At 54.6% G+C, this 12,578-nt stretch overlaps 1 protein-coding gene across 2 annotated transcripts; it reads right to left on the bottom strand.

Moving 5' to 3' along the window:
• Positions 1-2: 2 nt before the first annotated feature.
• On the bottom strand, positions 3-11,325 carry ADGRE5 (adhesion G protein-coupled receptor E5). Of its 2 annotated transcripts, XM_006918772.3 has the most exons (18): positions 11,157-11,321; positions 7,982-8,026; positions 7,665-7,796; positions 6,988-7,143; positions 5,932-6,078; positions 5,801-5,844; positions 5,614-5,691; positions 4,514-4,691; positions 4,330-4,437; positions 3,896-4,119; positions 3,127-3,306; positions 2,030-2,221; positions 1,502-1,728; positions 1,314-1,380; positions 1,093-1,184; positions 851-1,019; positions 651-749; positions 3-563 (listed from the first exon to the last, which is right to left on the bottom strand). In XM_006918772.3, the coding sequence occupies exons 1-18, from the start codon at positions 11,194-11,196 to the stop codon at positions 534-536; spliced, it is 2,208 nt and encodes a 735-aa protein (XP_006918834.1). In that variant the 5' UTR covers positions 11,197-11,321; the 3' UTR covers positions 3-533. The 2 variants fall into 2 exon arrangements, with proteins under 2 accessions (XP_006918834.1, XP_006918835.1); XM_006918773.3 differs by lacking the exon at positions 5,932-6,078 and having other exon boundaries at positions 11,157-11,325.
• Between the last annotated feature and the right edge of the window lie 1,253 nt (positions 11,326-12,578).

Below are 12,578 nucleotides of genomic sequence, written 5' to 3'. Positions count from 1 at the left end.
AATTTTAAGTGTGAACATTGAAAGTTTATACAGATTTACAAAACGTTACATAACATCCATCACATTCAAAACAGTGAGAACCCTCTGCCCAAGGGGCAGATGGGCCTCTGTACCATGAGTCACGGGCAATGGGGCCGGGAGGGGCCCTGCCCGTCCACCCCAACCTCAGTCTTAGCTTAACTGGAAAGTTAAACCCAAGTACCCTGGCCCCTCGTTCCATAGCAAAGACATGAGTGGGAGGCCAAGTGGACACAGGAGCCCTTAGTCCAGGCGTTGGGTACCAAGGCAAGGGGCCAGCTCTTGCCCACTCTGGGTCCTGGCCAGGGTACAGCAGAAGCAGGCCCATCAGGTATGACTCTCCACTCTATGTGTTCCGGGGTTTGGTGCCAGACAACAACTGTCAACTCCCCCTCTCCAAGGTGCATATGGGGGCGGGAGGGCAGAGGGAGCAGAGCAGTAGGAGAGAATAGTCTTCAGCATGTGCAAAAGCTGTTGAGGCCACTGGAGTTGCTGGCCTGGCCAGAACCATGTGGTCACATGCCAGACTCTGACGGCCTGAGGACCTAGAGAGAGAGGAAGCTCCGTGAGGACTGAGCCTCGCCCAGGCCGCCTTCTGGTCCAGCACCCCCCACCCCAGCATTGGCCCTTACCCGAGTCTGATTATGGCTGGAGCCCAATGTGGATGTGGTGAACTCTGAGTACTTGTTCCTGGTGACCATGCCGGCCCACTTTCGGTACTCCTCCCTCACCTGCAGGGCCCAGGATGCCAGGTCAGAGGAGGGGCAGCCCAGGGGAGAGGGAGAAGGGGAAGGGAGGTACTGGCCCGTCTGCAGCTTGGCCTGAAGCCCACCTTCTTGTTGAGCAGGCAGTGCAGCACAAAGAGGAAGAAGCCCTGTAGGCAGGTGAGGATGGTGAAGGCGTAGGCCAGCACCTGGCTCTTCGGGTCGAAGAGGAACAGGCCGAAGATCCACGTGCAGCCCAGCAGGAAGAGCTGTGACACAGCGGTGATGGTCAGCACCCTGGGGGAAGGAGGACAGCTGCAGCAGGGGGCCACCCCCCACACACCTCTTCCCAGCCAGCCCCTTCCCTCACCTCGCCTTCTTTAATTTTTTCATGTCTGGGTTGATCTCAGAGAACTTTTGCGTGAGCTTCCAGACTGTTATCACGAAGATGACAGCATTGCACTGGGCAGGGAGCAGAAAGTTTGGATTAGAGGTTGTCCTTGGAACTCAGAGAGAGAGAGCTGGTCAGTCAGGCTCAATAAAGGGCCAGGAGGCTCAGGCTTTGAGAGTGGGGTGTGCTGGTCTAGTTACCAAAATGATGAAGGTCACCGGTCCCAGGAAGCTCCAGAGGAAGCCGTGGTCGGGGTTCAGCCAGCAGCTGGGCAAGAAGGAAGGAGTGAGGAGCAGGAGGAGAGCCCGAGGGGAGCGGGTCTTGTACTCCGCGCAACTCTCACGCCGTGGGGCCCGTGCCTCCCGTGGCCCCACCATCCGGCACTCACTAGAGGACGCGGCCATAGCCCTGGCTGTTGACGGCTGCCGAGATGACCACAATGAGCCCAGGCACTCCGTAGCCGATCAGGTAGAGCCAGGGCTTGCTCAGACCCTGGCCAGGGAACACGCGTACCACGAGGATGTAGAGCTCCGCGCCCTCGAGGCTCATCCAGCAGAAAGCGGCCAGGAAGCAGTAATGCAGTAGCCCAGCCACCAGGCGACAGCGTGTCCCCACCTGTGGGCGGAGAGCAGACTGGGTGACGTCAGCGGAGGGCGGGGCCACACTTAACGGGAGACAGTCCCTCGCTTGAGCCCTCAGGGTGGGCGGAGCCACAGCCGGACGTGGAGGTGGACGGGGCGTCAGGGTGGGGCCTGGCGGTGTTCTATCGTGTGTGTGGGGGGGGCGGGTCATAGGTTTCTAGGGCTAGTGCCCCCAACCGAGCCTCATGGGTGAGTGGGTGGAGCTAACCCTCTCTTGAACCTTGCTGGCCTAGTGCCCAGGTGAAAGTGAGGCCCTCCATCCGGCAGTGCCTCACCTGGCCGCCCTGGTTCTCGATGCCCGCAAGGAAGATGGCGGAGCCCACAAAGAGGCAGATGCAGAGGTGCAGGTGCACCGTGGTGCGCGAGCCCTGGATGGGCCGTACTAGCAGGAAGGTGAGGATGCACAGCAGCAGGCAGACCAGCGACAGCGCCAGTCCCACCTTGGTGATCAGGGCCAGCTTCAGGTCCTAGATACGGGATGGGGTGGGCGGGACTCGGTCAGCACCCTGAGGCTTTTGCCCTTGGTGTGTGTGCCCCACCTCCCAGATCCACCTGGGACCTGGACAGAAGGACTGACATCAGGCTGCACACCTCCCCCCACCTCCTCTGCCTTCAACATCTGAGCAAGCCTGCTTTGTCTCTCACCCTAAATACCCCTACACACACACACACACACACACCCACACACACACACACACACACCAAATACCACCTATAAAGTGTTTGAAAAACTTATTACATATTTATATCCTACCCACTCCCTTCCCCTACACACACACAGAGACACACACACACACACACACTTATGAGTACGGGAAAGATCTCATTATGCACCCAGACTGCTTCAGAAAAGATCCCCAGTCAAGCTTCAACTGTCAACCTTTTTCAAAACTAACAGGTCCACTTCTCTAACCTCATCTTCTGCCCCTCCCATGTTTGGCCACACCTATCAGCTCAGAAATTCAACTTTAGTACTTCTGGGCCTTTGGCCTGAACCACCAGCCTCCTTTGCTTTGCCTGGCCCATTCCAGTTATCCATGTGGTCCAGTTTATCTATAGATCACCTAAGACCACATACAGAAAGTTGTGCTCTCTTGAGCTTTCAGCGATATTTAACAACCAGATGGAGGTGGGTGGTCAGAAGAGTGCTGGCTGGAGCAGGGCCTGCAGTGCCAGGCCACATTGTGTAGTTGCTGGGTAGTGGGGAGGTCTGGGGGTCACAGGGAAGGGGCTAGGGGTGTGGTGTGGGGCCACCTGGGCTGCAAAAGCATACAGAAGCATTTGGTCCTCATCATGAAGAACCAGCTTTCTGTCTCATCTAAGCCAACCCCGCCGTCTATGGGCTTTTGGGCTTGGCCCCGGGGCTGTTTACCTCAATGTCGTAGTGGGCCATGAGGATGGCAAAACTGCTCAGGTGGCTGCACTGGCAGGTGGTGCTGCCATTCAGGCTGCCCAGCTTCTGGCAGCCTGTGGTGGTCCAGTACCCACCACTGTCATTGTCACCCTTCCAGAAGGCACAGATCAGCTCCTGCCGTGGCCCAGGCGTCGCTGGCTGTGGGCAGGTGGGGGTAATCAAAGAGATTAGCCTCAGGCCCACTTTTGGATTCTGAGCTTGGATTGGGTCTAAGGAAGGCTGTTTGTCAATGACAAGTATTTATTGAGCACCTACTGTGTATCCCAGGCCAAGGGATACAGCAGTAAACAGGGCAGACAGAACTCCCTGCCGTTGTGGGGCTGACATGCTCATGGGGGAGACAGACAGTAAATAATAAATTTAATAGATAAGTAAACTAGATAGTGTGTTAGAAGGTGATAAATGCTATTTAAAAAAGAAGAAACATGAGAAAGGTGGCGTGATTTATTAGAGGTCGTAATTTTAAATAAGTCAGGGAAAGCCTAAAAGAGAAGGTGACATTTGAACAAAGACTAGAAACAGGTAAACAGGTACTCAGTAACAGGTACTGCGTCTTGGGAGGGAAATGTCACAGGCAGAGAGCAAAGCAAGTGCAAAGGCCCTGAGGTGCATTTAGGAAGGAGCAGAATGGTGGAGGTAGGGAAATGAAGGCTGCAGAGCAACCACTGTGCCTTTGACTATGGGGTGACCAATAGAGCTGATTTCCCCTCCCCACCCAAGTACTCACAAGGTGGGAGAAGGCGAAGGTGACAGGGGAATCTAGTTTCTCCGTCTTCGTGTTGCTCAGAAAGGCAGAGTTGATGGCAGAGAGGAACCTGAACTGGGTCCCACTGACAGTACTTTCGTGCAATTTTTCCAGCTCGCTTTTCTTCTCGAGGTCCAGCTTCAAGGAGGCCTTGGCCAACAATTTCTTCATGTTTTGACTAGAGAGCATGCCTGCCATGACGGGGCCTGGAGGACAAACATGCTGGCTACCTTCCCTTGCCCTCCCTCCTCCCTCCTAAGACATCTAAATCGGGCCTGGCCAATCCACCGTGATGCCAGGAGTCCCTCAGGATGGCTCAGTTTCCAATTGTTACATATTCAGAACCTCACCCCTAGCCACATCCTAGCTCCTTCTTCCCTCTCCCACCAGTGCCCCCTCTAGCTCCCAGCTGTTACCCGAGTCCCGTTCTCCAGCTGCCTCAGACCACTTCAGCATCATCCGTGCATGTGTCTGTCCCATGGTGACATTTTCATTCCCTTGCTCCTGGATCATCAGGGTCAGCTCTGAGGAGAGAGGAGCAGTGACTGGAGGCTCAAGATATAGGGTGGGGTCCAGGGCTGGGGCAGGGCAGGGCCTCACCTGTGTCCGCAGAGGAATGGTAGGTGAAGGGGGCTGTAAGCATCGTCTTGGCCAGAGTCCTCAGGACATGTTCGAGTCCTGACAGCAGGTTGGTGGCTGTGCGGAGCTGGTCACGTAGGGTCAGGGCCTCCAGGTCTCCGGGAACTTCCAGTAGCCCGTCCACTGACTCAATGAGTTTCTGGGGGTGATGGGTGACAGCAGCTTGGTTATTTTACCACAGGGCCACCTGAAGAACCCTGATCTCACCCGCTCACTAGGGGACACTGGAGAACCACCCAGGTTGCCTGGGGGACGGGAACAGGGGACTACAAGTAGTAGGAGTAAGTATATGCCTGTGTGCACATATTATAACAATGACATTTAACATTCATCAGGCACTTGCTTTCTGCCAAATTCTGTTCTAAGTTTGCACTGTCCACAACGGTCGCCATGAGCCACATGTGACACTTGAAATGTGGCTCCGTGTTGAAATGGTAATATTTTAGATCTGTTGGGTTAAATGCAATCTTCATATTAATTTCACTTGTTTACTTTTTTTTTTTATTTTTTAATAAAACTACTAGAAAATTTAAAATGACATAAGGGGGTCATATATTTCTGCCAGGCTAAGCACATATGCTAAAACTTACATATGATGCTTTTACTGTATGCCAGGAATTATTCTTTGAGCCTTGCTTCTCTTCATTTAAACCTTTACACACAGTGTATGAAGGAGGCACTGTTTTCAGATGAGGGGACAGAGGCCCAGAGAGTGGGAGTCACTTGCCTGAGGTCACACAGCAGGGATTGTGCGAGAGATTCGAACCATTGTGGCCTAGCTCCAGAGTCAACATTCTTAATTGCTGCGTTCTGTTGCCATTGTGTTCCTCTTGATTGTGTGTGCGGCCCTGCTCCGGCCATTAGGGGACCCAAGAATCAATAGGGTGTATATGTACACCTGTGTTTGTGTAATGGGGGTATATATTGGTGTGTGTATATTGTGCATGCAGCCAATGTGTTTCTCTGATCAGAGGCCCCTGCTTGGGCTGTCTCCTCTCACACCGAAGCATCTCCCGGCTGCCCACACACTATCCTGGGGTCCCCCCAGGTCCTGCCCTTACCCCGATGGTGTCCTGAGCCGAGGCTGACTTGATGTCTCTGCCCAGAATCTGGACTCTTTCAAAGAAGCCGGAGAGACTCTGGAGAGAGGGGAGATGAGGGCATCAGAGAGCCTCACACATGGGTGGGGAGCTTGAGGAAAATGGTGAACAGGGTGGCTGCCTCCTGGTTCCCTCTGGAGCCACTCACCTGGCTCTTGATTCCAGGGGGCATGGTCCACCTGGAGAATATCTCTGTTGGGGACAGAAGAGCAGTTCATTAGGTATGAGACTGTCTGTTTGTGTTGGAGGCGGGGTCTGGGGTCAGGTCAGCTTAGTTACTTTCACATTGTGTGGTCTTTTGGCTATTCTGGAATCCAGGTTTGGGCACCCAGCCCCTGGGGCAACAGCACTTATATGAGCCCAGAGTATTGACACAGGAGGTGGAGTTGTCGCACTGATGCTCCCCAGAGCTGCACTCATCCACATCTAGGGACACAAAGAAGGGCGTCAGGCTCAGTCCCAACCCGATCAGGCCCCTCTCCTCTCCATGCCCTGTCCCTTTGCCTATGTTAGTTCTCACTCCCCCCACACCTGTCACCTCCCCACCCCGCCTGGAGGTGATGCCACCTGGTGAGTGCACATCTCTGAGTGGTAGATGCGGATTATGGGAGGTGTGCAGAGACCTCACACATGGCAGGTGGGCCCCATGCAGATGTACAGGTTGTAAAATATTGAAATACGTTCATCCCAGTATGTAATCAGCTGCTGCCTGGTATCCCCCAGGAACCTTCCCCTTGGTAACCCAGGCTGCAGGCTCTTCTATCCACAGCACCATGGGCCTGTGGACGCTGATGAGTCCTGCAGGGTCCTCGGCTCAGCTTCCTCTTCCCCTCTGCATTCTGCACTAACCCCCTCTCTCTGGGCAAGTTGTGGCTCCTGCCCGCCTACTGCTGGCCCCATCTGCCCCTGCAGGTGCCTGAAGCCCCTTTGCTGCCACCTGCTCCCCCAGAAAGGGGTCAAAGCCTGGTGATGCATGGAGGTCCGGCTCCTCCTCGGCCCCTGGAGAGGGGACAGACGGGGCCGGCTACTCTCCGAACATCATTGTCATCCTCTTTTACAGATGCATAAACTGAGCCACAGAGAGGTGATTTCTGAAAAACTGTCCTAGCTGGTGTCACACACACAGCCATCAGGTGACAAAGCCAGGATTTGGGCCCATGGCTCTCATGCCACCCTGTCTTTCTGTGCTGGTGTGGCAGGCACAGACACATCTGTCCTCTCTCAGACCTGGTCTCTGTACTTGCCACAAAACCCTGGCCTTGTATGCTGCAGGAATGACTCTGGTGACCCCAAACCTCATGGACAGGAAGATGGAAGATGCGAGGTCCTTCTTACCTTGACACGAGTTCTCACTCTCATTCCTGAATGTGTTTTTCCCAGAACCAAGCACATATCCTGGGTTGCACGTGCAGTAGTAGCTCCCCTCCGTGTTCTTGCAGTCTGCAAATCTTCCACAAGACACTATCGGGGGTGGTCCGCACTCATTGATGTCTGGAACACAACAGGGTGAAGAGTCACCTCCCAAAGGCATGAAGTCCCTCAGGACAGAGATCCTCATCTCCTACCTGACTCCCCAACATGGGCCTGATGCTTTTGGGAAAGAATTAGATTCTCAGGCAACTCTGCTGGGGCTGGGCTGTGGCTGGAGCAAGCCATTCCTGAAGCCCACGCAATCAGCTCAGCTCTTTTTGGCCCTCTGGCTGGCACCCCGGATACAGGGGAAGGTGCTGAAGCGGGGAGTGGGTGGGAACACTGCATCCCCCTCTCCAGTCCCGGAAGGATGAACTGAGGTACAGATTCCAGACTCCTGGAGTCCTAGCTCCTCTCTCTCCAGGAAGCCATTTTTATTTACTTATTTTCCACCTTCCTATCTTTTCCTTTCTCTTTTCTTTGTCCTGATGACAATCTGAGGACAAAGGCTGAGGCCCCCAACCACCACCCACATCCCCATGGGCACTGGGCTCTGCCCCACAATCTTCATGTGCCACTGCACCACCCCCAAGCCTCTGTACCTTCACAACTGTCCATAGGGTCGGTGATGATCTCAGTTGAAGATCTGAATCCTGGATCGCAGCGGCAGGCAGTGGCACTGATGCACTTGGAGTGCGGAGGGCACCACTTAATACAGTCCTTGGGGACAGCGTCTGTGGGGATGTGGTCAGAAGGTGAGAGCTGAGCCAGGGGCTGGGGAGGGAGTGTAGGGAGGGGCGGGCCCAAGCTTCCCCCTGCAGCAGGCCTCTCTCCTGCCTGGGCTGAGAGGTGTAGGTGGGAGTCCAGGGCCCCTTCTGCAGGCTCCCGCTGAAGACTGAGTTACCCCAAGCAGACTTACCTACGGTGTTCTGGGAGTCCAACAGAGTCAGGAAGACACACAGTGCTGGAACAGAGAGAGGGGGGGTCAGGGGAGAAAAGGAGCAGGGAAGGGTTGACAGAGGCCTGAGGGCAACGCGTCTGAGGGAAGAGGGCTGCCACCCAGGCTCAGGCTCTGTCCATTGCTCAAGGAGAGAGCCAGCAGGTGGCACCTCCCTGGCCCCTGAAGCCGACAGCCAGAAGGGTCTGCACCCATCGCTGGAACCAAGGGATAGGGAGGGGGCCCAAACTCAGCAGGGGTCTTGGCTCCTGCTGACCTGCCCGCATCAGTTCAGGAAACACATTGGAGACAGGTGGCCCTGGTTCCAATCCCAGACCTGGATCAGGTCACCTCAGTTTCCCCTTCTACAGAGTGAGGATGAAGAGGGGATCCACTGCCTAGAGCAGTGTGAGAACACAAGTTCTGTCTGGTGTGTTGGTCGAAGTGTTTACTGTCATCATCATTTCTTTATGTAAAAATGAAGAGGTTGGACCAGGTGTTCTCTCAGATCCCCCCAAATCTAAGGTGCTCTGGCCCCCACACCCTTCCTCAGGGACACAGGTAGAAGCATACCACACCCTACTCTGTCAGCCCTAATGACCAGCTTGGGACCCAGTAGTGACATTTCATCCCCAGCTGCCCCCACACAGGAAGATGCTGTGGGCTCCTGTTGGGGGTGGTGCTGAACGGGTCCCCCTTTCTCATACTGTTCCTGCTGTCAGGGGCACGCCCTGGGGGTTCTCCCCAAGTCAGCAGGGGCTCTAAGTTGGGCACCTTGTTGCTGTTCACCAGAGAGACAGATGAGGAGACGGATGGAGAGAAAATAGATAGAGACAAAGAGAGACAGAGAAGGAGCTAGAAACATAAAGAGAGGAGGAAGAGGGAGAAAGGAAACAGGTGGAGAGAAAATCGAGACATGAGAGAGAGACAGACACAAGGAGGCAGAGAGAGAGAAACAGAGGCAGGAGTTAATACAGCGATAGAGAAAGAAAAATAGAGAACTCCTAGAAAGGGAGAGACAGATGACAGAGATCGGACAGAGAGACACAGAGACAGAGAGATCGAGAATAAGATAAACAATTAGAAACAGAGAAGGGAAAGGGAGGGTGCCTGAGCAGTAGGTGGAAGTGTGGGGAGGGCTTGGGGAGCTGCCAGTGCCTGCCTATCTGGAAATGTTGGAGAGGCAGCCCAGACCCCGATAATCCAGGGAGAACTGTGGAGGGGCTGCAGGCGGCGGGATCAGGGCCTGGAGGGAGGGCAGCTATGAGTCACTTCCTGGGCCAAGGGAAGGGATGACTCATGGCTCGGTGGCCCATGGAAGGACTCCCAGGGGAATTCTGGGGTCCATCATTGTAAACACAGCTTGAGGAGCTTGGGGGGGTGCAGACTGGAGGGTCCTCTGAGCACTGAGCCCCAGCGTCCAAATTTGTTACCCCTCAGGGAGGTGGAGGGCAGACGCCCCCTCACAGAGGCCTTCCTAGCTGGGGTAAACTGAGGCCAGAATGCCCTTCCCCTTCTTTGAGTGAAGATTCCCCCTTCCCCTCCTCTGGCCGAACAAGTTCCTCTTTGCAGGACAGACCACAAAATGACCTTCCCTGGGAGGGCAGGACCCAGGACGATTTGTCCCCAGCTCCCAAATCCCCCAGTAGCAACTTTCATGCTCACAACTGCCCTAGGAGGCAGAGGCTCCGTTTATGTTCACTCTACAGTTGGACAAGCTGAGACTTAGAGCCCAGAAAAGGCTCAGGGAGAATCTGGTAAACATAGGGGGCTGGGGAAGGTGAAATTGAAGGGTCAAGGTCTCCAGACCCTGCAGGGAGGGGCTCCTTTGTGCCTTGACCCCTCTGCCCAGGCTGGGCTGGGCTCTTCTCCCCCATCACGGAAGCTGCTGGGCCAGACCTTCCGCATCTGGGCCTTGGAAGTGACCCAAACGGGAGCAGGGAGAGGAGCTGCTGGTCATCGCTCCCAGTTCCATCTGGTCTGCATTCCCTTAGCCCAGCCCTGAGCTGTAGGATTCCGCTTAGGGGCTCTGGGGTGGGGGTGGGGCAGTCATTACCTTCTTGCTCCTCCTGCTAAGGAGCCCCCAGCCCAACCCCCAGACCCACCAGTGAGATAATAATAACAATAATACTAATAAATACTGTTTACTTGATTCTTACTGTGAACCAAGGCTCACTCAACCCTTAACACAACCCTATAAAGTGGAGAGTGGTCCTGCACCATTTTACAGGTGTGAAAAGTGAGGATCAGGGGCTCTGTGACTTGGCCCCGGTGACACACCACCCCCCATCGGGTATGCTCCACATAGACTTGACAAATTTACTAAAAATCATCTAACTGTATGCATGCAACAGGCGAATTATATGCTATGTAAGTTACACCTCCCTGAAGCTACAAAAACAGCTCATGTGTATCATCCTAAACCAGCATGTGGAACCCCATCCCTGTGGCCCAGGGAAGCTCCGATTGGCACCCCAAATGTCATCTCTTCCTCTCTTTGTTGCCTGGTTGCCCAGGCAACGAGCGGCACCTAACCGTTAGAGCCACCCTGGGTGGGGCGGGAAAGGAGACTTGAGGAAGTTACAGCAAAACTCAAGTTCAAACCCACAGCTGGCAAATCCCTTCAACACACAGCTGAGTCCCAGTTGGGTCTGGGGGAGCAAGAGTGGGGGTCTCTGGAGCTGCCCCTGTCACTGAGACAGTGGGAAATATGTTGGGGCCACCCCATAGTGGAGGGGTCCCCGCTCCTATCTCCCCAGCACCTCCCATGCCATCTGTTAAGAGTGACTTCCTACGGGGGGGTCACAGCACTCACTTTTTGCACCCTTTCCTTCTCCCTGCCTCTATTTCTCCTTTTAGGGAGCAGCCTCCAAAGTGGATCCAGACGGAGCTTGGAGATTCCTCTGGGAAGGTGGGGTCAGGCTCTTAGAGCACCCGGGGTTTCCTGCCAGAGTGTGGGGGTGCCCGGGCGCTGCTAGCCCCTCTCCCCATGTGCCCGCGGCGCCTGCCTGACATGCGGCTTCCTCTGGGCTGCCAGCTGCCGGCTGCCGTGGGCCCCAGAGCTGGCAGCTGAGCCTACCATTTCTCCATGGAGAAGGGGGGCCACTGTTCCCAAGGGGTGTTGCCAGGGGCTCCCTCGACCCTCCCAGACTCTCACCTTGTAGGATGAAAAAGGCACTGCAGCGGGGGCCTCCCATGGTCTGAGCTCCTGGCAGGGAAAGCAGAGTTTGGGGCAGAGCTGTTCCGTATCCCCAGGCTGGGCAGCTTTGCGGAGTCACATGGCCTCCGGGCCTTTATAAAGTGAAGGGGGCGGGAAGCCACTGGCCCAGGTCCCTCCCCAGAACTGGTGTGACTGCTGGAAAAGAACAGGAAAGTGCAGTAAAAACACAGACCTAGAGCTGCTGCATGTACACACACACCCACACCCACCCACACACACACACACACACACACACATGCTGAAGTGCAACATGCTCTCGGGTCTGCCCACAGTTCCACCATTTAAGCGTCTGACAAAATTTCTGACCTCTATGTGCTCACAGGCTGTATCCCAGGGGAAAGTGGGGTCAGTGAGGGAAGGGGGCGTGTCTTGCCCAAGGGGTTGGGAAGGGGCCACGTCAGAAAGAGCTCAGGGCCTGCATGTTGGGGACCCCCCTGGGCTCACTGCTTTGGCCTGCACCAGTCTCCAGGGCCAGCCCCTGAGCTAAGAGTACCTTTCACCTGTTTTTCAAATGAGGAAACTAAGGCACAGAGAGTCTTGAGTCCAAATAGGAGCTTGAAGAGCATGAAGAGGCCCTTCATGGATGGCAGGCAGGCGCCAGGAAGAGAAACTTCAGGCCACCAAGGGGCCGCCATGCTGGAGCCGGCCTTTCCAGGCCAGCATTTCCCCTGGTAGGAAACTTACATTTCGGGTGCTCTTGGGCACTGCCTCAGTCAACAGAGAATCACATGATAGGAGAGTTGTTTCCTTTTCGAATGTCGTATGACTGGCTTGTCTCTGGCGCCATCTTTTAATTTTTTAAATACGCTATTATTTATAAAGCGCTTAATCTGAGACAGGCCTGACTCTAGGTGCTTTGTCTATTTCAACTCATCGACTCCATAAAACACCTATGAGGCAGGTGCAGTTCTGACCTATTTACAGAGGCGGGCAGCCAGGGCACAGCTACCAGGCGGCCCAGCAGAGATCCACAGGCGGCAGGCCTCGTCCCTGGGTTTCCGTGAAGAACCTCAGTCCACGAGAAAGTCTCTACTGGGTGCTAATGTGTCTTTAACACCTTGGTAGACTTGAGACTTATCTAGCTAATATCTACATTTTATATTTCTTGTGTTATTATTCATTTTTAAGTTTATGGACTCTTCAGGGCAACGAGAAGAGTTTTCCAAGTGGGACATCAATATGCAGTTTCCTCTTTGAATGAATGAATTCAAGGATGCAAAAGTGTAGAAAATTAAAGAAAATATTAAGTCCATCGCAGTTCAAAAGGGGAGGATTCTGCTCATGGAAAAATAAGGTCACCAAGGGCAAAAGGCAGAGATGCATTATCCCAGGGCCGGTGGCACCCCCCCACCTCCAGAA

This window comes from Pteropus alecto, unplaced genomic scaffold (assembly GCF_000325575.1).
Source record: "Pteropus alecto unplaced genomic scaffold, ASM32557v1 scaffold388, whole genome shotgun sequence".
Classification (NCBI taxonomy): Eukaryota; Metazoa; Chordata; class Mammalia; order Chiroptera; family Pteropodidae; genus Pteropus; species Pteropus alecto.
Note: the sequence above shows the minus strand (reverse complement) of the source record. Positions and strands in the feature narration are given on the sequence as shown.